At 33.2% G+C, this 25107-nt stretch overlaps 1 protein-coding gene across 1 annotated transcript in view; it reads right to left on the reverse strand.

Moving 5' to 3' along the window:
- Positions 1-25107, reverse strand: part of LOC116564091 (serine/threonine-protein kinase TNNI3K) — a 324743-nt gene that overhangs the window by 273547 nt on the left and 26089 nt on the right. The window contains exons 2-6 of the mRNA XM_032297087.1: positions 17383-17743; positions 16021-16178; positions 15307-15415; positions 4015-4100; positions 2799-2896 (exon numbers count right to left, since the gene is read on the reverse strand). Coding sequence (XP_032152978.1) covers positions 2799-2896; positions 4015-4100; positions 15307-15415; positions 16021-16060 — 333 coding nt within the window. The 5' untranslated portion in view covers positions 16061-16178; positions 17383-17743. The remainder of the gene's footprint in view (positions 1-2798; positions 2897-4014; positions 4101-15306; positions 15416-16020; positions 16179-17382; positions 17744-25107) is intronic.

Consider the following 25107-nt stretch of genomic DNA (forward strand, 5'->3'; position numbering starts at 1 on the left):
TGAACAGACTCAGACTTGGGAGTGTCCAGATATCCTGATACCTGTAGAACAAAGGCATTCCTAATTTTGCATTAAAGATAATAATACTGATTCTTGCAAAATATAGTAATTAAGAAAATTAACACTTTATCACAAACACTTGTAGCAGAATACCTCTCCCCATATATATGAGTGTTGTACTGAGGGTGGATGTGCTCCTCCTCTTACTTTCAGGAACATCCTACTCTGTCTATGGAGTAGCTGTCCTTTTAACACTTTACTTTCTTAATAAACTTGTTTTACTTTCCTGCAAACTCACCCTGAATTCTTTCTTGGGCAAGATTCAAGAACCCTCCCTTAGTGCCCGCATCGGGACCCCTTTCCTCTAACAATGAGTGAGGCCCTGATGCCAGGGTATATAATTGAAAGAGCTATTTGATATGGGGAACAAAAGGATGGGATTGTTACATTATTCATTTTGTGAGTGTTATGACCAAAATAAAATTCAATTGCAATACCAAAAAATTCAAAGAAATATGTATAAATAACTGGTATACATGACAAATATAAAGATTAAAAAAATACAAGGATAGGCTGAGAAATTATTTCAGAGTAATGGAGACTACAGAAATAAGAAAACTGAAAATGCATGAATCCTATCCTAGACAAGAAAAACAAATCCATAAATGACACAATTAGGACAATCAATAAAACTATAGATTACAATATATCAATGTTAATATCTCAGTGTTTTTTTATTATCACACTGGAGTTATGTAAGTAAATTTTCTTGTTCTTAGGAAATGAAGACTGAAGCAGCAACAGAACATGTTGTACACAATTTACTGTCAAGTTGTTCTTAAAAAGCAGAATAATGAAAATGGAACAAAATGTAAATAATTAATGAACCTGGATAATGTGTATATAGGAGTTTCTTGTACTATTCTTGCAATTGTTTTTTTAAGTTTAAAATAATATAAAAATTAAAAAGTTATTAATACTACATGGGGGGAGGGAACTGGATCCCAAAATGAATTATATAATTACTGGAGTAGTTCTGTCAAAGGATAATTAGAAGTAGGTTTAATGTGATTAATGGTTACCAAGTTTAATGCCTGGTAGTATGAACGACTACTTTATATTGATTTTGTGTTTAAATTGAAATAGTAACTTTAATTTTTTTTAACCTTTGTTAAGAAATTAGCAAAATAACCATGCATTTTATTATGGCCTTTTAATCATTTTTGTCTGCTTTGTTTCCTAAGAATCTAAATTCACTTAAACTTGTTATGAAAGTTATACTTTATGTACCCATCTCTAAAACAGAAGAAAACATAAAAATAGAGCAAAGAAAACTCTAAAAATGGAAATTATTATAGAGGTTGAAGAAATATATTTTCTAAATATCGTAGCACTAAATCATTCAGAACCCATTCGTGTGCCAGTGTCAATCTAAATCTTAGCAAAATGAACTAATACAGAAAAAATCTCCCAGACGGTGAGGTTCAGAATTCATTGTTTTGTACAGTGCCATGGCTATCCATCACCACCTTCCTGTTCCTTGGAGCTCTTCTACTTCACCTCCTGCCTTCCAGCAGAAAAGGCAACATCAGATGCTGTTTCCTACACTGGAAACTCAGACTCCGTTGTAGTTTAGCAGAGTAATTAACAGGTATTAAAGACAATTTAGCACTTAACTAAGGCTTTCTCCCAGAAGGAATTAGAAAAATTGACTAGGCATTGACTAGGCATGAAAAGAGATGGAACTTTAGAGTATTTGTACTATGAATTAAAGAAATTTGTGAAGCTGAATCATGGGAAAACATGGTCCTCTTCCCTCCCAAAGACAAACTCTCTAGCAGTTGTGGGAGTGATATGTAGTGCAGGGGGGTCCTAATACAAGCAAGAAGTTGTCCCTTCTCCCACACCTGCACACACAAAACTAAAATAAAATTCTGTTACAGATTCACATGAAAATGAGAAAAAACAAAAAAATGCAATATACAAATGAGATTCCGGGAGTAATGAGCCAGCTATACTTGATTTTAATCACTATTCTAATATTGATCACGTAACAAACTTTAATCTTCAATTGTATTTTCTGTAAAATAAATTCTAATATGCAGTTATTTTAATGATTAAATATATTAAACACTACATTTAGCTCATAATAGAGTAAGTAGAAACTTATAAAATGATCAATGCATACTATATAATTTGCATGTTTTGAAAATTTATATTTATAAAAATCTCAAAGTTCATTTACAACACTAAGTATCCCAGTTTGTCCAATCCACTAATATATTTATTATTCTATCAGGTGCTAAGGTTAGGTTGGAACCAGGGGCTAATATAAGAAAACAAAAAGCTGAAGCAAAAAAGTTTTTTTAGGAAAAACTTGCAGTAAAGAAATACAGCTTCAATGTGCTTCTTTTGTCTTCAAATACAATCTCATCTCTCTCTGCACAGAGGCAGCCTGGTGTTCTGATGAGGAGCTCTGGTAACAGAAATAGACTGCCTTGTCTTAAATCCTTGATAACCCCTGGCTAACCATGTAACCTTGGGGATAATAATCATATTCACTTATGTGGTTCTTGTGAGAGTTAAATGAGTTAAATACAGGAAGCATTAAAAAGAGTATGTGTCTGGTATACAGAAGATACCTTCTCAATAAAGAGAAAGAAGTCCTTCAGTAATGTAATGCCTCTGGTCACTGAAAATTTTCAGTGATTACTAATTCGAAAAAAAAAAAAAAAAGCCTAAAGATATATACTATCCTTAGTTCTAATGCAGTGTTTACGGGAATTAAAATGTCATACCTTATAAACTGCTAAATGCAAGGCTGTAAATCCATTTCTTGTCAGTCGAGATGGGCGGAGCCCTTTTAACATAAGGGTTCGAATATGTGATTTGTTGCCTTAAAGATAAAAATGAAAAAAGGCTAAATCGTTGTGGGGATGGGGTGAGTTTAAGACTCTTTGACTTAATGATAAATGCCATATAGCTGTATAAAGATGTCAAGGTGATGTTCTGCAGATCATTTGTAAAGTTTTCTATTAACTGACAACCTTACTTACTAGGTGACATTTCTTTTCCATTTATAAAACCTTATACTAATGCTGTGTATTTTGACTCTTTGTCTTAGATTTTTATTTAGTACCCTCATCATCAGATGGTTTTGAAACATAAACACATAATTCACCGTAATAAACTATTAATGAATAAGCTTAAATTTTAAAAAATCTAGTTGTAGGGGATTTCTCTGAACATTATTAACACTAGAGCTTATTTAGATAGAAGATATATAAAGGATATAACCAAGGTTGGGGATGCACCTTTAAAGTTTAGAGAACGATCTGTTAAGCAGAGTCTGTTTGCTTTCTTCCAGAGAAATGGTTGAGGGATATGGTTAGAGTTGACACGTACACATTTCTGTTCCATTTTAAGATGTTAAGTTCAATGAATTTAGTTTGGATTTACAAAATAAATATTGATGGTTCATTCAATAATTCAATAACTTTACTGAGTGGCTACTATATGCCAGGCACCATTCAAAGTACTTGAAATACATTAATAAACAAAAGAAAGTGTAAGCCAAATTAAACTCTTAATGTTCACGTCGATCAATCTTTACTTTTAGATTTTATCTTTGGCATTTGTCACTTTTCCACATACTCTTGTTGCATATTGTAAAGCAACTGCTTGGTGATATTTTGGGGAGTGCTTTAAGTGCTTCTGAATTTAAGTTAATCCCTGACTGGCATGCCCAATATTGAAAAGTGCTTTTGGATTTCCAAGCAAACTGAGTGACTTGGTTTCCGGTAGAAACACAATGAAGCTTAAATTTAAAGCAGAATCAAGTGGAATATTCTGCCTGGTAGTTACTGCCTAATCTGAGATTATCAAGGTTGAAAAAGGCAAAGCAGAAGAGGAAACTGAGTATGAACAGAATTCTCTTGTAGATTTAAGCAGCTCAAGTCACTGACCATATGCACATATAACCGGTTTAAAAAGTACTAAGTTTCAAGTACTCACCTCCACAAATGCAACATAAATGAAGTAGAGACAGCCCATTTTCAGTGCGGTATTTTAAATTGACTTTACTGAAGGCTTCATCAGAGCTGAAAAATATTTTACAAATGATCACAAAATTCATCTTTAGCATATTGCCTTTCATTTGAAAATTATAAATGCAAATCCTGTTACTATCAACTCAGAAATGTATTTTATCCAAGACTGTTTTGCACTTACAGAAAGAATCTTGAACCCTCTACATGAAGAATTAAAATTGAGAGGATATTCTGTAGTTTTACATTGCAATGATATCACTGGATGTAAACACTATGATTTCAATAGTTGCTCTGGAATCACTGACAGCTGCTAGATGTCACAATAGCAAATTTAGTGGCATTTTTTAAAGATAAGTAAAAATATCAGACATAATATAGGAACTTTAGAGTCACTGTGAGTACAGAATACTTACATAATACATATATAAAATTGATTATGAAAATCAGAAAATTGTACGGGTTGTCAAATATAAAAGGTCAAGAAAAGTCAAATACGGCTTGAAATTATAGGGGTCAAGAAAGATCTTCCCTTTGTCCCTCTGAAGGTTCACTGAAATCAACTGACAAAAGGTATATTAATAGAAGAAAAGGCATGAAATAAATTTGATCATAGTTTTACAAGGCACAAGAGACACAAGACATAAGAGCCTTCAGAATGAAGACCCAAAGATACAGGGACAACTCATTTTTATGCTTAGGTAAAACAAAGTATGGACAGCCATGTAAAAATATGATTGGAAAAGAAGAGTATGATCTAATACTAATAGGAGTATGGAAATCCAGAAAGGCCTATCCTTCTTGGCCTCTGTGAAGCATTCCTTCCTTCTGGGTATGAGGCAGGGCTCTCTTTGGAATGGGAGTCTTTTATAATCTAACAACAAACAAGATAGGTAAGATTATTTATGTCCAGTTTTTACATAGAAATGTTGGGGGGGTTGTGGTTACTGTACTATTTTTAGGTTTTGTGGCTGGCTTTGGTGAAAACAGGTTCTAGTTTCTATGACCTGCCTTGAGGGAAGAGGGATTTTAGTTTCTATGACTATCCTCTGGGGAAAATGAGGAGCCAGAGACAAGAGGGCAGGAGAAGATCAGAGAGAGACTTTTGCCTCTGAAGCTGCTTGTAAAGCTTTCATTTTGAGGTATCATTTTCTGAGCCTCAATAAAAATGATGCTAAAATAATCTGAAGAGTTATACTTCAAAAAGAAAGTTGTACATTCACAGTGAAGTTGGCAATGGTAACAAGAGTGCAATAACCATTTTTTGTTTACATATCACATGCCAGATACTGTAGTAAGCACTTAACCTTATTTATTCCTCACCACAGCACAATATCATGCATGTTGTCATATATATTATTTAATTCATTTTACAATTGAAGAAACTCAAGCTTAAAGAGGTTAAATAATTCACTCAAGTTGGAAAAAAAAGAACAAACTACTCAAAAGGCAGAATCAGGATAGAGTTTGAAGCCTGGGGTAACTAGAAAAATGAGGCTTTCAAGGATTACCATGCTGATGAAATGATTTTTTCCACTTTGAAAACATCAAAACATAACAGGTATTACTATATAATATTGGACATACATACTGTAAAACTAATTTTCTCAGGGGTTTATTGCTACATAGGAGCTCCAAAACTTTTTCTTCTTTCAATATTTGCCATTAAGTTCATTATGGTTAGCTCAAAAGAATGTGCATCCTTCCCTGTTTTGCTTAGGCTGCAAGTTACTTAGTTTTTCTTGTGATGGGAAGGCCTCTCTATCCTCCCTCAACCCAATACTTTGTTTTCTTTCTTGTGCTTTTATAGTGTGTTTCATTTGCTGGATAATAGAAAGACCAGGGAAGAAAAGCCGAAGCAGCTCAGAGCTTCTGAATCATTGTCCATCAACATTCTCAGTTTCCAGTGACAGTTTTCTTTCCCTTTTTATTTATGGACACTCATTTTCTACAAACTTTAAGAGAAAAATCCAATCTGCCTAGCTTGAAAGGCAGAGTTCAGCTCTACCGAACACCTCTACTAGTTGAAGCCTTAACCACAAAGAAGACCTCTGTGACCTGTGAATGCATTTCCAAGTGTATTCCAAGTACCTAGTTTACGTTCTTCCAAGACATCCATAATATATTTGGCTCTGAGGGTTTAAAAGCCTGGCTGGGGCAAAGACCACACGTTTCTAAGAACCATGTTATTTTGTGAAGTAGTGAAGTTATGGCCATACCATAAATAACGCTATCATTTATAAGAAAGCTCATTTTATTATAAGTAGACATTTAAAAGTGGCATTTTCATCAGAAATGATTTTGATTGCAGTATTCTTTGAGCTGGGAGAAATTGCTGATAGAAGTTAGTTAAATCTTAACTATCTTTCATGAAATTCTAAACTCTCTGCTGATATTATGAACATTTATTAACACTGGAGTTTACTTTACTTCTACAAAAGGCATTCCAAAGCAAGTTGAGGTGTGTTTCCCAATATTAGCAAGCATGTCTGTGTGATCTGCTGCAGGGAAACACAGAAAGCAAGAAGGGTAGGAGGGTAAAAAAGTTTGGGAATACTATATTCCCATGGCTGCGAAAACAAACCACTAGGCTTGCCATTTCTAATCAAAGCATTTCACTGAGGTTCTTCAATGACCCTGGATTTAGAGCCTTTCTCTTTTCAGCCGTACCTTGGAGAATAGCACTTTTTCTTTTTCTATTTTAAAATTCCAATAGCTTTTGATGTTCTTAACTTGGTGCCTTGATGATAATGTTCTGAATTTATAGTACCTTTCAAGTGTAAGTACTTTACAAGTGATATGAGACTTTGGCTCACTCACCAAAGACTATGCTATCTCTCTAAAGCTGCTGGAGATTTAAATAGGCAGGAGGCAGCTTGAAATTGACCTGTGAGGCCAAGGATATGATCTCATTTCCACTGAAAAATGTCCTGGGAGCACCAAGGACCTCAAGAGGTCGAGAATTTTAGCTTTACATTCCTTTTGAAAGGCTACCTGTGGCTCTCTAGGGCCCTCCTGGGGCAATGGTCTTTGTTCAGACAAAGGCAAGGATTTCATTAATAGAATCACTCCACTTCTCACCTGGGACTATATCACAGTACCCTACCAGAGTTTAGACCTTTATCTGTGAAATCTGACCCAGTCAGAGTGTACAAGAGAACTCTGCTTCAGGCAGAAGCTGTAATACATTGAGATTATATTCTTTTTTCCAATATCTTATCACATGGTACTTCCACCCCTTTGTTTTTGGAGACATTTTCCTGAATTTCTCCATAGATAGTATGTGAGATTTTGGATATGAGTGAAATGAGTTTACTTTCAGATGCCTGTTTTCTATATATACATAATTTTTATTCATCAAGGTGCCCTGAAAGGTTCAAATTATGCATAGAACACAGAACTGCACATGAAAGTATCTTATTTAAACTTGATCTCTCAAACTTTTAATACTACTACATTTTCAACAGTAGAGCTATTCAAAGAATGAAAATTCCAAAGGGGTGGAGGGAAGGTCAAAGTTGAGATGAAAATCACCTTATTTGAGAAGGTAAAAATTGCTTTCTGACTTTGTGATCTAACTTTGATGATCCATTCAATAAGTCTGGCACAACATCTACTAAACACCTGCTATATGCCTATCTCTGTTCTTAAGGCTCACTTCAGGTTGTTTCAGAGTCTCCTTGATATAAACTATTCACTTTTCCTGGATCCTTTGAATGCATCAGTCCTGGAAATATATATACTAGATAAAACCCTGAAATTGACTGTTAGTCCTGATATCTAATACTCTGACCAGCTTTGCAAAGCAAATGAACATGGATAAACAGAAAATACAAGATGCCAGTGTCCATTGCCTTATTTTTTAAAAAGAAAAGTACTTAGTGAAGGTTTATTGTTTACATAAATAAGATTGAAAGAAGATTAATGACTCTTTATTCAACAATTATTCCTCAGCTAACTGAATCTTAAACTAGACTTTACCATCCCTATGTGACTCACTAGAGAGTCCTAAAGAGTTCCTTGCTTTAAACTGAGCTGCTGCTTGTTGCTTTTGTTCTCTTCTTGAATTATATCCTCCTTGAACTCATGCAACTTCTATTAATGTCAACAAAATGAATCAACAGAGAATAGACTCCTGTAATGTTTGGCAGTCAAGTGTGATTTTAATAGTACAATTTTTAGCTCAACTTTAATAACTGGAATGTACATTTTTAAAACGAGAGTTACTTTGGGGGCTATATTTGAATCCTAATTCTCACTTCCCATTAACTTCTAGTCAAACGTTTCTGTTTTGAAACATGTAATTAAAATATTCAAGATATTTAAGCAATCATTCCTAGGAGAGAAATTTCATTTTCTCTTCCTTTGCCTCCTCTAAAGTAACTGTGTATGTCAAATTCACTGCCAATTGAGCATCACTTATGTATTCTAATACCCTAAGCTCAATTTATTTTTTAATTTCCCCTTATATTTTTCATCACCTGCCATGCCACACTGAAACTTAACATATCCTAATGAGTTCATAGTGCATGCTGGGGCATGAATGAAGTTCCTAATTAAAATAAAGCCACGATTATGAATATATTTCTAATAGTAAATGCTGTCCTTAATCATTAAAAATGATAGTTCTGTACCCAAAGGTTACTTTCTTTCTTGTAGCATAATGAATTCCTCTCCTAGCCTTTACCTTTTACCCAGAAAAGTGTGCAGTTTTGTGATCCAATTAAACTTCTTTTTCATGACCTCATCCTTTCAAGAAAATATCTGACATGACCACAAGTGGAAACTTATTAAAATGTAACATTTGAACAGTTGGCCAAAAAATAACACACTGCTGTCCAAGGTATTCAGACAGGTAGATATATTTTAAAGTTAATTCATTAGTTAAAACTTATGGGAAAGCCAAGAATGCAGAAAGAAGGTAAGGATCTTTTATGGGTAGTCTAGTTTCCCAAATTGATCATTTAAGTTTCAAATGGCTAGTTGCAATGTCTTGCCTATTCATTGCAGATTCTTCCCTGACCTATCCCTCCAAGCAATAGAAGCAGATAAATAATTAGTAAGATCTATTTCTAATATATATCTCCAAGAAATATCCAGAAATATATTTATTCAATATCTTCCAAATCAAATCTTCAAACTAATAATTTGAAGTATATTCATTTATTCAGCCATTCATATAATAAACAAATAGAGCTAGAGTGACAGATACAGCAAGAATAGCTAAATATCATAAAATGAGCATAATAATTGTTATAAGATTGTTGTGAAGTGTAAATGAATTAGAGCTTGTAAAGCCTTTATAAACATTAGCTGCTATAATAATTATTTCTAGTAAGACATTGGTATTGATTATTTTTACTGTTTTTTTGTTTTGTTTTGCTCTTGAAAAGAGGGTCAGGAAAGTAGAAAGGAATCATGGAGGTATGAATGGGAGAGAAGAAGAGAGGAAGGGGAAGGGGGAAGAGAAAATGATAGAAAGAGAGCTAGAGATGGAGAGGGAGAACAACAGGGAGAGACAGAGAGAGAGACAGAGAGAGATTGAGGTCAAGTTGCTTCTCAATTATTTCACAAGATATTCCTATAAAATGGTGGTTCATAACTAGTTTTACTTGGACAAACAAGAAAAGAATTAGAGAAGTAAACTGTCTTAGGGCATTATGAATTCTTTTTTCCTTTTTGTTTCCTTTTTGGTTTTGAATTTTGGGTTTGTTTGGTTTTTTTTTTGATGATTGGGTATTTGTTAATGATTCTCATTTTTTTGTTTTGTGGCTAACTGGCAAAATACATTACCCAAAAATGCCAAATAATATTTTCATTCTATCTTAATTATAAGATGACATTTCCCCTTCAAATCCTACCTAGTACTTTGATAAAAAAAGGTCTACTCCTCTTAAATAAGATCAGCTTGAAAAGTTTCTGGGGCTATTCATATAATAATAGCCAAATTTCATAGTTGGCTATAGTTCTAAAAATATTTTTAGGAGAGACTTCATTGAGGGATGAGTATAGTGGAATGCAACTGGCCTTAGAGGAAATTTTCAGAGAGAAAAGGCACAAAAAGGTATAATTCAGAAAACCTTTTTTTTTTTCCATATTCTCTCTATATCGTGACTTTTTAATGAAACAGAGTGTTCTTTCAACCTTTTTTTTGTATATTATTAAACCTAGTCAATTTTAAAGTGAGGCACTGTAATTACTGACCAAACTCAATGTCAAAAACAGATTAAAAATGAGAAAAATATAGGTTGTTTTGGATTATGTTGGTAAGTCCTAGTGTTTAAAAATTATAAATTTTCTGGAATATTCTCATAGTTCTAAATGTTATAGATTGAACAGATAAAAAGTTGTATTGACAATGAAATTAGCAAAACATAGTCTTAAAATTTATTATGATAAAGAACTATAGAAACAAAATAATTTAATTGAAAACATTTTAAGTCACATGTGGAGAGCCATCACTTCCATAGTTTTTTCCAAAACTATGGAAGGATAATATGCATGTTATGGGTGGTGAATTTTTAAAAGTCTATTTTTCTATTCCTATCCCCAGGAGCATTTCTAACATATAGGATACAGTAAAATTGTGAAGTGTCATGGGAAAATAAAATTTCTTCAAAGATAATTCTGACTCATGCCTCCTTACTCCTCTGAGGTTGTATAATATTCATAACCAAGATTATGAATATGATACATTTTGAAATCACATAAAGATGGATACAGTCCTAGGTAAGTCATACAAATTGTTTAATCTAGTTCAAGCCAGTTTAACTTGATTAGCCTCATTTTCTTCAGATATAACATGGCAATTGCAACACTTACTTCAGAGGGTTGTTAACATAAATAATAATGATTAAATGTTAACTAACATTTTTGAGGGATTGCCATGTGTCAGACACTGTGTTAAAGCACTTTACATATACACCATTAGGATTATCTGAGCTGATACACAAACAGATATGTAGAAGCATTTCTGGCATACGGTAAGCACTAAGTTATTTGTTTTACAAATAAACACAAATATAAATAAGGCTAGATAAGAAAAAAAGCTGCCTTTAGTGAGCGCATATACTAGTGGGAAGATAGACCTATAAATGGATAAAAACAACACCATGTTGTAAATGCTATTATGTTGATAAAGATTAGAGGCAGCACAGAGGAGGACGTAATCAGACAATGGTACTCTAAGGTGCCATTTCTGTCTTTCCTTCTCCTCCTGCCTTCTCTTTTTCTTCATTCATCCTGTTGCCAATCCATTACCTAAACAAATGTCCACAGTCATGAGTGAATGCAACTTTATAGCAGAAGATGAAAGAACATTCTATTTCCATTTTCATTGTTTCCTATATCAAACTACCATTCCAAAGCTGCTATAAATTGGCATAACCAGGATAATTATTTAGCTCTTTCTGTCTTATGTTTAGTACTATATTGCTGCTTATTATATTGTGGGTAAAAGCTGTGCCAGGAAGATTGTGTATTTGAGCTGATAGAGCAATGGTGCATTACGTGGTAAAAAATCTCTTACAATGAATGAAATTAGCATCTACCAGGAATGCCATAAAGAAAATGGTTAGCAAATGAAAAACTGTGTTTACATCAGTGATCCTTATCTTTGACTCTGGCATTAATGTGAAATATTCCTTTTTGGGCATTGTATACAGTCTCCTTGCTATCTACAGGTTTAGAGAAAGGCTGATGTCAGGCAGCATAACATAATTCTTTATCATAGAAATGATCTTTATAAGAGAATTAAATAAGGGTGAGAAATGAGATTCTAACATTTATTCAGAACCTATAATGCTCCAGATACTCATTTAAATGTCAGTTCATACAACGTTATGTTTGATCTTCCCAACTACCTTTAAAATGTGGTGGATGAGCGAGTAAGACAGTTTATATTCTCAGCACACTGTTCTTTTCTTTCTTTCATCCAACATGTTATTCCAAAGAAAAGAAAATCCACAGAACTATGCCCTGGAAACAACTGACTTGTTTTCTCCCAAATTATGCTATCTTCCTTGATGAAATCAGACAAAGCAGATTATTCTGTTTTTGGTTCTCTTGACTCTCTGTAGACCATACTTGTTGCTTATTTTCTGTTCCCCTATTCCTCATTCCTTCATTAATATCACCTCGGGCAAAGAGGTCTCAGTGCAACTCAGATATCTTTCTAGAAGTATAGTTTTCAAACTTTAGAAGTATCATTTTTATTATGCATAGTTTTTGCTGGGGAGCTTGTTAAACATTCAGGTTCTTGGAAGACATCTTCAGAGATTCTGAATCATTTGATAAAGGGTAGAGTCAGGGAATCTAAAATTTTGGCAAGTACTCAGTTGCCATTAACATTAAGAGTCCCCTAGTTCTTGGAGAAACGTCATTCTAGACTGGAAAATCCTCTCCTCAGCTTCCTTGTCATCACTTCTGGCTACTGGGACATTCTGTAGCTTCTTTAATGGCAGCAGCACCAGGCTATTAGTCTTTCTCTCTCAAAATGCCTCACTATTATCCACAGTAAATTTGACAGCCATTTTGATGAGCCTTCGAATACTCTAGTCTCAAAATTCTTCAAATCCCTTTCAATCAAAATCATTAAAAGCTATATTTCAGATTATGGTATCATCTTAAATTGTTCTAATGTTTTACATGTTTAATTTTAAAGTCATCCTCTTCGTAAAATCTTTCACTCTTTCTAACTTTTAATAAGCTATTTGTTACTCCCATTTTATGATAAAGTCTTCTGTCCTTCAAACTGTCCTTATTTATCCAATCAACCATGATAATAGAAATTTCCAATTATTCAATGCTTACTATGTGTTAGGCCCTGTACTAAGTATTTAATTTACATCATTTAAAAAATATTCTGTGAGGTAATTATTATTCACCTCATTTTGTAGATGCAAATGAGGCTTAAGGAGATTAAAAAACACATTCATGGATACACAGCTTATAAATAGAAGAAGCTGTATTTAAAACCATGTTTGTAGGATTCTAAAATTCTTACATTAATTTACACAGTTGTTTTTATTTTATTTTATTATTTTTTTCCTTTGACGTCTTGCCAGGCTGGAGTGCAGTGGTGCGATATCGGCTCACTGCAACCTCCAACTTTCTGGTTCGAGTGATTCTCCTGCCTCAGCCTGCTGAGTAGCTGGGATTACAGGCATGCGTCACCAAGCAAATTTTTGTGTTTTTAGTAGAGATGAGGTTTCACCATGTTGGCCAGGATGGTCTCCATCTCCTGACCTCGTGACCCACCTGCCTTGGCCTCACATATCTTTCTTACTCAACTCAGATAATATGGTCAAGACAATATTTTTTCTCACTTTTCCTAAACGTTCTATGGTACTCATTGATTCTTGGCTATACACCTTTTTTTAACTATGCCTTTTATCTATAATGCTTCCAAAACATCAGTGAATAAATCAGGACCTAAATCCTGTTTTTGTAATCAGGGTATAGTAAGAAGAGCACTATCTATGGAGTCAGGCAGACCTTGACACAAATCACATTCCAGGATTTACCGATCATGTGATTTGACAACTCCCAATGCCTTGTTTCTAATCCTTAGTTTATTACCCACCAGAGTTAATATTATTCAGCACACATGATATGACAACAATCTACATATGAGTATAGATTAAATAATGTCTTATATTTGATGCATCCAGAACAACACTTTAATATGAGCTGGCACTCAACAAATTCTGGACTGTAAGCTCCCTGACAAAGATTCCTGCCTCTCACCCCCAATACTAATCAGAAAAGAGAAGGTCACAGTTGTTGCATTTAGTAGAAACATAGGAAAAGACTGTTATAGCAGTTGTCAAGATAGCTTGTAGTTGTCAACGTGGTATGAGAAAGAACCTACATCTTAAATCCATTGTTAAGCCTAATATTTAAGTTTGGATAAGTCTAGTTTAAGCTAGCCTTGACATATTTGCTCAATACTTTCTAATTAAAAAATAACACCAAAAAACTGAGGCTTTGACCTTTAAAAGTTGAGGAAAATCTCTTCAATTTTTCACATTTCATTTAGCATATGTATTTGAGTCAATAAAAGCTGGATGTTTATGATTAAGTTCTATATTCATATTTTTCCAACAAAACAAATACATATTTATAATTCTACAATACTAAAGTGCCATTTATATCTCTAAAGTAATTTCAAATGTTGCCCCATATCTCAGCATGTGAAACTACTTGCAAAACTCATATCAGTGGTATCTCATCATGAGTGTCAGTGTTGTGTTCATTATCCTGAGCCAAACTACAGAGAGAATCAACTATTTTCCAAACCATAAATTGAACACTTGTGAAAGCCTTGTAAAATCCATTGACAAATTTCATACATGGATGCTTTTATTTGCCAGTTATGTGAGATTTATGTATTTAGTATATTTAAAATTTCATTTTTAAGATATGTCATTTGGTCATTGCTTTACACTTGTCTTCTAAGTAAGATAGAGGGAGTTCTTTGCCATGAGTGCATTACATGAATAAAACAGCTATACTGAACATGGCTAATTGGCCTATGTGAAACTTTTCCTTATTCAGTCAGGTAACTTTCTTGACTCTCTAAAGTGCATCTAGTTTCTCAATGTCAGATTCAATTTATCCAGAAGGTTTTTTGTGTATATAAGTGTCCTTCTCTTCTTCCCTGAACATTTTGTGTTTTCCAAGGTTGTGACACTCTCCCGGATTATTTTTCTTTTGTTATCAGGGAACAAAACCTACTGAAATCCTGAAGCCAATATTATATGTTGTTATATGATTGTTCAGGGGCAGAATGATACTCAGTTCCATTAAGGGATAGCCTTTCAATGTCAAGAGACCAGAGGGTTTGTTAAAATTGGACTTATCCTCGTAGTTCAAAGAGAACAATATGGGTAATATGCGACCACTATTTGGCAAGAAAAATCTTGCTTTTCATTGCTGGCATGGTTTACAAGAATGATCTAATTCCAGAGAAGATGACTGAGATCAGCAATAGCTTGCATTCAAAAGCTAGTCCTAAGTTCTTTTTTTAAACTTTAGTGATGGCAGATTGCAAGTCATATTTTAAGGAGGTTAGACATTAAGGTTTGCATTTTGAGAACTATGTGAGTGGTCAAAAAGAGATAATCTGACATCCTAAGGCTTAGAACATGACTCCTTATGCCTGAGGTTTTATGGGTTTAAAAAACATATAGATATTTAAAAAAATAAGGTGAATACTGAAGGCACTTATACAAAGAAATAATAACTTTTACAACTTTACCCAAATGTATGCCTCAGTTCTGTCAGTTCTTTTTCCTTGATCTGCAGGTCATCTTCTAATTTTTCTATTGTGATAACATATGATTCACTAACTTTTTTCTTCCATTCATCTAGTACAGAAGAACAAATGAGATTGATTCATGGTTGTGTTTTGCAAAATGTAGACAGATCATAACATACAAGTAATCAAAACTGTTTTTTATTCTAGATTTGACAATACTCAATTTAACTTAATGATTGTGAGTTTAAAATGCAGATGTTTATATTTAAAAAGCAATCATATTGAATTGTAGTGATTAAGAACCCATTTGATATTGGATAATATATTTACATAAAAAATATATTTGACTTATTTCATTTGATTTTATTGCATTTTAATTATAGCAATCTCTAGTTGCAAGATGGTTTTTAGTTTTTAAATACTAGATACTTAAGATATAATTCTTAAATCCCTATATTCAGCAATATTCCAAATTTTCCTGTAACATTATACCAAGGAACTAAAATAACATTTTTGTAAACAATTTCCTGTTTGCTGTAAAAATCTTCAGAAAAAAATAATTTGAGTTCAAATAGTTTTTTAAAGACTTCCATATAATATGCTGCCTTATCTTCTGTATACAAATTAACACATATTCTAATGAGTTGTTAGTTATCAGTAACTATAATTGAACCATGTTATATTTAAAGAAATAAGAATAATCAGAATAATTACCAGTACAAGTTTGAGTTGGTCTAGATTTATAATTTCCCATTTGTTATAAGTTTCTTCTTTTCTCCAGGGAAGTTCTTCAAGTTATAAGATTCCAAGTTCAAGTGCAGTGACAGTCCAGTTGAAAAATACTTTGATAGTCTGGCTAAAAATAGGCCCAACTGCCAAATGGAATGTCAGACAACAATGACAAAGAACAAAATAATGCGTGCTTTCAAGGGTGAAATCATAAAGGGAACTAATCAGTCTGTTTAAAAGAACTGTATCAAAAATAAATAGCAAATGTTTCAATAGGATTATTTCCTTCCATCAATTGATTATCTACCTATACATACTTTCATGGACCATTTATTTAATAGATATATCTAGAAAGTGATTTAGTTACTTCTGAAGTTCACAAAAGAGCTATTAAAACTACTTAGACCTTTTTTCAAGATTTTCTCCTAAGCCAAAATAATGGCAGTTGGAAAAGAGTGGTAATATAATGTCTACATAAATAAATAATAAAAACTCATAATCTCTAGCATATAACTAATAGAAATGAATGTAAGTTTGGTCTATATAGGAACTACATAATTATGTTTGTATGAGGAAATTCTCAACACAGACCATGATTTATACTACTTGTTGATTATTCTGACCATAAGAATCATAGATAAGAATCAAATACATTAAGTTCTACAAATAACAATTCATAAAATAATAAATGAAAAAAACAGCAAGATTAAGAATAAGAAGATTGAGTATTTGCTATGTGTTAGGCCATAGTCTAAGTGCTTTAGATATATTTCATTATTTAACCCCATATGATCTTGCTAGAGAGATATTATCACCAATTATGGATGAGAAAATACAGAGTTGTTAGTAAGTTGGAAGTCTCAAATCAATTCTGATCATGTGACTCTAACATCCAAGCTAGGTATTATTGATGTGTCTTCCATAATTTCTCTTTTATTCATCTTCCATTTACTTCATGGGGACATTTCTCTTTGTACGCATACGGTGTGCATATTTCTACTGATATAAAGAACATAGGCTATAATGTAGAATAAATGGGAAACCCAGAATGAAAACATTAAATTTTTAACTGTATATTTATTTCAGATAATTTAACACCTAAAAAGTATAAATTTTGATCTTCAGATTCACATCCAGAGGATGTAGCTTTAATGTAGATATGGATTTCATATTTTCTATAGTTTAATGTTAAACAACTCTCATGTTTTGAATAAATGATTACACAAAGCTAGGATTCACTACATCTTTTACCAGCAAAAGTAATCGAGGTTTCAGAGGAAAGGCTTCCATACTGATAAGATCTAGTTGGGGCATCAAGTATCTGGCTTCATAGATACTTCTTCTCACCTGGACATCTCCTTTTCCCTTCTCATCAGTACATGCCAACCACAGCTGTTGATACTTGTTATACTGCAGTGGCATCTGGTCACCTTGGTCCATGCAGTCTACATTCTCCTTGTTTGAAGGCCAGACATCTTCAGTTCCACCAGCTTTCTCTAAGCACTTGTATGACCCCCATTTTCTTAGTTTGGAAAGTCTTTGTTTTGTCCAGGAATCTGCCTGCCTTAATCTCATCTTCCTTCCTTATCTTGAAGACAATTCTGGATAGCCTTCTTTAAAAGGCCTGCAATCTCCTTGGATAATAAGTTACCAGTTCTCTCTCCTCTCAGGGTTTCTTAAAACAATCCATGATTTCTATACTCTCAATCTAGAAAGACAAAAATGGGAGCAGGGTTCTAGGCCTTCTAGAGGACAACTAAAAATCTATTTTCTTATTTATTTCTAATATCTCAGATCTTCCATCAGTGTGTGCGCGCGCGTGTGTATGTGTGTGTTTGTGTGTGTGTGCGTGCGCGCGCGCACATAGGTACCTTTTCTAAATATGGAGAAAAAATTAACTCAAATTATCTTGCACTTGTTTCTAATTTCATGTTTGTGACACAAGTCTGATGGACTGGTTTTTAGGATTTTTTTCCCTTTGATTTTCAAAGTTAGTTTTATTCTCTTAAAAAGCCTATTTTTACAAATGAAAGCTTTGACTTTCAAAGTTGTGATTTCTGCCGTGAGCTTGAAAATCCAATAACCAACTCAGTTGAATTCTACCACATTCTAATGCAATACATTTTGCTGGAAAAAAAATTAAAGGATAGCAACATAAGAAATGCAGAAAATTACCCAAAATATTAACCATTATTGAACTATAATAGTTTCATGATTTGAAAGAAACAATGTTTATTTATAAGCCCTTCTTAAGAATGTGGATCTAGGTAATGGTTTGAGGTAGGAGAGTAATTTTTCTGGGTACCTTCAGCTTGATGAAGAAATGCTGGAAAAAGTAAGTGATTCAGGATAATATCCATGCATCCCATTTCCAAAGAATGTTGGAAAGAAAGAAAATAGAATAAAAAAATATTGTCCCTAATACTCAGTACCTTTCTGTAAAAATTACTTCTTTCTAATGAAGAGTCGGTCACATACTTTAACATCAATCCTACTCTTCCCAGTCCTGAGACATCTAAAAATGGAGAAAGTATGTTATATCATACATTATCTAAAACACAACTTGATTACAAAAGTAGTCAGCTTTCAAACTTCAGTGAAAATAGGCAACATGAGTAGCTTTGTTAAAAAAAATAGAAACTTGGGCTCCATCCCCAGAAATCCTGATTCAGTAGATCAAGAGTAGGGCCCAGGAATCTAAATTTTAACAAGGAACGCGGATGATTCTAATATAGCTGCTACTTGAAGCATCATTTAGAAGCACTATTTAAGACTGCTTAAAATGAGATGCCTACTTAACAGAATTTTTTTTTTTTTTTGCCTTTGAACTTTATGTGAGAGAAAAGAGATAAGTAGAATAAAAACAAAAGAAAGATTATTCAGATTGAGTCTCACAGAGTTCTATCCTATGGTAATTGCTGGGGCAATAAATGATTCAGCTGTGCAAGTATAGTCTCATATTTTAAAAGTGCTTTACAAAAAATTGAAGCAACCAAGATATTCCTTCATAAGTGAACAGATACACTGTGGTATATCCAGAAAATGGAAGATTATTCAGCAATGAAAAGAAAGGAGCCATGAAAACTCATGGAAGAACTTTAAATGTGTATCGGTAAGTGAAATAAGCCAGTCTAATAAGGCTACATACTGTGTGATTCCAAATATGCAACATTTTGGAAAAGGTATAACTATAGAAACAGTAAAAAGATCAGTGGTTGCCAGAGGTACAGGAGAGAGAGGAAGAGATAAGTAGGTGGAGCAGAGTTCCCTTTAGAGTAGAGAAATATTCTGTATGATACTGTAAAGGTGGATACATGACATTATCCATTTGGTGAAACTCATAGAACTATATAACACTAATGTAAACTATGGACTTTAGTTAAAATCATATATCAATATTGGTTTATTAATGTTAACAAATATATAAGACGTTATAAGAAAAATCATGTGTGTGTAGGGGGAGTATGTAGTAACTCTGTACTTTCCTTTTTTTTTTGTAAATTTAAAACAATTCTAACAAAATATTAATTTTAAAAATTATAGGAAATTAGAAAATAAAGGATGCAAACAATAATAATTCCCTAATGAGAGCATTTGAAGCATTCAAGGAAATTTAATAATTTGTAAAGAAAAGCCAATTCTAATACACGATTAATAGTAAGGTTTCTTTTCTTCATTAGAAAATGTCAGAACACATTTAGTAAATATTATTTCTTCAACTACTTTGCTTCAACTAAGTTTGATATTCTATTGAATTGCCTTAATCTAGTTTTAATGCCCCTGTATTTTCAACTGATTTATCAGACCACTTCTGCATACAAGTAGATATCTTCTAATACTCATTCAATAAGCCTACTTATGTTTTTTCTGCATTACTTTATTTGGGGTTGATATTTATCCCAATCTACACTTATGCATTTACTATTTATATTTATTTTACATTGATTTTTTATAAAGATTTAAAAGGATGCTTTCAAAGTGAAAAGAATAAAAATTGACATTGACACTTCTACATTTATGGATCCAACAGAAGGATGATAAAGGAACTGTATCCCATGAAATTAAACTAATGCACTTGGAACAATTATTATCACATTTAGGAGTTGAATTCATTTATACTTTGATAATTTCTTCATTGTATGTGAGTCCTTATTAATATATTTGTATGTTTTAGGGAATCATAGAGTTTCAATGTGTTGCATCTGGTTGACAATTAAGTTAATCATTGCTTTAAACATAAAAATCTGGAATCACTAGTTAGTTTATATTTAGGTTTTTTCCTTACTGTGTTTTGGAGTCCAAGGTTGTATTTTAATAAAGGCAAGGATAGGAAATGGTTTTTCAATGTTGGCCAGAAAGAAGATATGTAGAAGAGTAGAACAAATAATCTGGACATTCAATATAATGTTATGCCAGTCCATTATATTGACATTATTGTGTTATCATGAAGTTTCATGAGCAGCAAGTAACAAGTATTTAACACATGCAAACTAGATGTTGATAGATCAAATTACAAGAAATCAAGCTACTCTATCACAGTGAATTTTCTGGGTGTCCAATGGCAATAGAGTGCTTGATTCCTCACAATTTAAGCAACAAATTATGTTTTCTTGCTTTTGAGTTTTTGCTTTTCTGATATAAGAAAAATGGTAGAGTATTTTTAATTTGAATTTCTTTTTTCATGACTGAATTTTGGATATCGTCAGGTATTTAAAAGCCATTTTTATAGCTTTTTCTGTGAATTTTAAAATTATTATTAAGTTCTGGGGTACATGTGCAGAATGCAGGTTTGTTACATAGGTGTACACGTGCCATGGTGGTTTGTTGCATCCATCACCTCATCACCTACATTAGGTATTTCTCCTAATGCTATCCTTCCTTTAGCTCACATGCCCCGAGAGGCCTCAGTGTGTAATGATCCCCTCCCAGTGTCCATGTGTTCTCATTGTTCAACTCCCACTTATGAGAGAGAATATGCAGTATTTGGTTTTCTTTCCTTGTGTATATATTAAGGGCCACAAGAGATATACTGATAAAGGCATACAGTGCATAATAATCACATCAGGGCAAACAGGGTATCCATCACATCAAGCATTTATCTGTTCTGTTATAAGCAATCAAATTATAAACTTTTAGTTATTTTCAAATGTACAATTAAATTATTTTGTACTATAGTCACCCTGTTATGCTAATGAACACTAGGTCTTATTCACCCTTTTGAACTATTTTTTGTACCCCTGAACCATCCCCACTGCCCACCACCCTCTACCCTTCCCAGCTTCTGGTAGCCACTCTTGTATTCTCCATCTCCTTGAGTTCAATTGTTTTTATTTTTAGATCCCATAAATTAAGGAGAATAAGCAAAATTTGTCTTTCTGTGTGTGGCTTACTTCACTTCACGTATTATCTCCAGTACCATCTGTGTTGTTGCAAATGACAGGATCACATTCTTTTTTATGGCTGAATAGTACTCCATTGCATGTATGTATCACATATTCTTAATCCATTTATCCATTGGTGGGCAATTTGGTTGCTTTCAAATCTTAGCTATTGTGAATAAATGATTCCACAAACATAGGAGTGAGGTTATCTCTTTGATACACTGATTTCTTTTGGATATGGAATTCAGAAGTGGGATTGCTGGATTATATGATAGGTCAATTTTTAGTTTTTTTGTGGAAGCTACAAACTGTTCTCCATAGTAGTTGTATTCATTTTCATTCCTACCAACAGTGCAAGGATTCCATTTTCTACACATCCTTGCCAGCATTTTTTATTGCCTGTCTTTTTGATATAAGCCATTTTAACTGAGATGAGAAGATAGCTTATTGTAGTTTTGATTTGCATTTTCCTGATCATAAATGATGTTGAGTACTTTTCATATGCCTGTTTATCATTTGTATGTTTTCTTTTAAGAAATACGTTTTCAAATATTTTGCACATTTTAAAATTAGATTATTATGTTTTTCCTATCAAGTCGTTTGAGCTCTTTAGAAAATTCTGGATATTAATTAATTGCTGTCAGATGGGTAGTTTGCAAATATTTTCACCCATTTTTTATGTAGTCTCCACATTGTTGATTGTTTCCTTGCTATGCAGAAACTCTTTAACTTGATGTGATCCCACTTGTCCATTTCTACTTTGGTTGCCTGTGCTCATAGGATATTACTCGAGAAATATTTGCCCAGTTCAATGTCCTGGAGAGTTTCCCCAGTGTTTTCTTTCAGTAATGTCATAGTTTGAGGTCTTACAGTTAAGCCTTTAATCCATTTTGATTTGATTTTTCTATATGGCAAGAGATAGAGGTCTAGTTTCATTCTTCTGCATATGGATATCATGTTTTCCGAGTACCATTTATTGAAGACACTGTCATTTTGCCAATATATGTGCCTGTCATCCTTGTCAAAAATGAGTTCACTATAGAAGTATGAATTTATCTCTGGGTTCTCTACTCTGCTCCATTAATCTATGTGTCTGCTTTAATGCCAGTACCATGACATTTTGGATACTGTAGCTCTGTAGAATAATTTAGAATCAAGTGGTGCGATTCCTCCAGTTTTGTTCTTTCTGCATAGGATAGCTTTGGTTACTCTGGGTCTTTTGTGGTTCCATACAAAATTTAAAATTGTTTTTTTTTTCTATTTCTGTGAATAACGTCATTGGTATTTTGATAGAGATTGCATTGAGTCTGTAGATTGCTTTGGGTAGTATGAACATTTTAACAATATTAATTCTTCCAATTCATAAACATGGGCAATTTTTTTCATCTCTGTATGTCTTCTTCAATTTCCTTCATCAAGGTTTTTTAGTTTTTAATTTTAGAGCTCTTTCAATTTTTTGGTTAATTCCTAGATATTTATTTGTAGCTACTGTAAGAGGGATTAATTCCTTGATTTCTTTTCATATTGTTTGCTATTGGCATATAAAAATGCTACTGATTTTTGTATGTTGATTTTGTATCCTGCAACTTCACTGAATTTATTAGTTTGAATCGTTTTCTTGTGGAGTCTTTAGGTTTTTCCAAATACAAGATCATACCATCGGTAAATAAGGATATTTTGACTTCCTTCTTTTAAATTTGAATGTCCTTTTTTTTCTTCCTCTTCTCTGATTGTTCTAGCTAGGACTTCAGTGCTATGTTAAATAACAGTGGTGAAAATGGGCATCCCTGTGTTGCAGATCTTAAAGGAAAGGCTTTTGGTATTTTCCCATTTAGTATGATACTAGCTGTAGGTTTCTCATAGATGGTTTTTATTATGTTTGTTTCTTCTATATCCAGTTTTATGATGATTTTTACCATGTAAAGATGTTGAATTTTAGCAAATGTCTTTTCAGCATCAACTGAAATGTCCATGTGATTTTTGTACATCATTTGATTGATAGGACGTAGTACATTAATTGATTTGCATATGTTGAACCATTCTTGCATCCCTGAGATAAATCCCACTTGGTCATGATGAATTATCTTTTTAATGTGTTGTTGAATTTGGATTGCTAGTATTTAATTGAGGGTTTTTGCACCAATATTTATCCGTAATACTGACCTATAGTTTTCATTTTTTGATGGGTCTTTGGTTTTGTTATCAGGTTATTACTGGCCTCATAGAATGAGTTTGGAAGTATTTTTTTCCTTTTCCATTTGTCTGAACAGTTAGAGTGGGATTGGTATCATTCTTTTATAAAATGTTTGGTAGAATTCAGCAATGAAACTATCAGGTCCAGGCTTTTCTTTGCTAGGAGGTGCTTTATATTATTGCTTTGGTCTCTTTACTTGCTATTGATCTGTTTAGGTTTTGGATTTCCTCCTGGTTAAATTTTACTAGGTTGTATGTGTCTAGAAATTGGTTCATTCCTTCTATATTCTCCAATTTATTGGAATATAGTTGCTCATAGTAGCTACCAATGATCCTCTGAATTTCTGTGGCAACAGTTCTATTGTTTCCTTTTTCATTTCTGATTTTATTTGAATCATTTCTTTTTTCTTAGTCTGGCTAAAGGTTTTTTGTTTATCTTTTCCAAAAAAAACTCTTTTTGTTTTATTGCCATTTTGTATTGTTTTCTTTATTTCAAATTCATATATTTCTGCTCTTATATTTATTATTTCTTTTCTTCTACTAAGTTTGGGTTTGGTTTGGTTTTGCTTCTCTAGTTCTTTAAGTTGCATCATTAGGTTGTGTATTTGAAGTTTTTCTTCTTTTCTGATGTAGACACTTATAACTATAAACTTCATTCTTAGTACTGCTTTTGCTGTATCCCAAAGATGTTGATATATTTTGTCACCACTATCATTTGTTTCAAGAAATCTTTCAATTTCCTTCTTAATTTCTTCATTGACTCACTGGTTATTCAGGAAAGTGTTGTTTAATTTCTCTGTGTTTGTATAGTTTCCAGAATTTCTCATGTTATTTATCTCTAGTTTTATTCCATTGTGGTCAGAGAAGATCCTTGATATTATTTCAGTTTTTGTGAATGTTTCAAGACATGGTCTATCATTGAGAATGATCTGTGTGCTGAGGAAAAGAATGTGTATTCTCACAGCCATTGGACAAAATGTTCTGTAAATATCTATTTGTGTATTTGGTGCATAGTGTAGTTAATGTCCAATGTTTCTTTGTTGATTTCCTGTCTAGACAATTTTTTTAGTGCTGAAAAGTCTGCTGTTGAAGTTTCTAGCTATTATTGCATTGGGGCCGATCTCTCTCTTTACTTCTAAGAAAATTTGCTTTATGTACCTGACTGCTCCAGTGTTGGGTGCATATATATTTACATTTGTGATATCCTCTTGCTGAATTGACCCCTGTACCATTGTGTACTGACTTTTTTTTTTAATTGTACTTTAAGTTCTGAGGTACATGTGTAGATCACACAGGATTGTTGCATAGGTACAAACATGCCATGGTGGTTTGCTGTCTCTATCCCGCCATCACTTACATCAGGCATTTCTCCCAATGTTATCCTCCACAACCTCCCCATCCCCCACTGTCCCACCCCTAGCCCCCTACCCCCCAACAGACTCCAGTGTGTGATGCTCCCCTCCTTGTGCTTATGTGTTCTCATTGTTCAACACCCACC

The sequence above is a fragment of the Sapajus apella genome, unplaced genomic scaffold, assembly GCF_009761245.1.
Source record: "Sapajus apella isolate SASKATOON/1434 unplaced genomic scaffold, GSC_monkey_1.0 scaffold36, whole genome shotgun sequence".
NCBI lineage: Eukaryota > Metazoa > Chordata > Mammalia > Primates > Cebidae > Sapajus > Sapajus apella.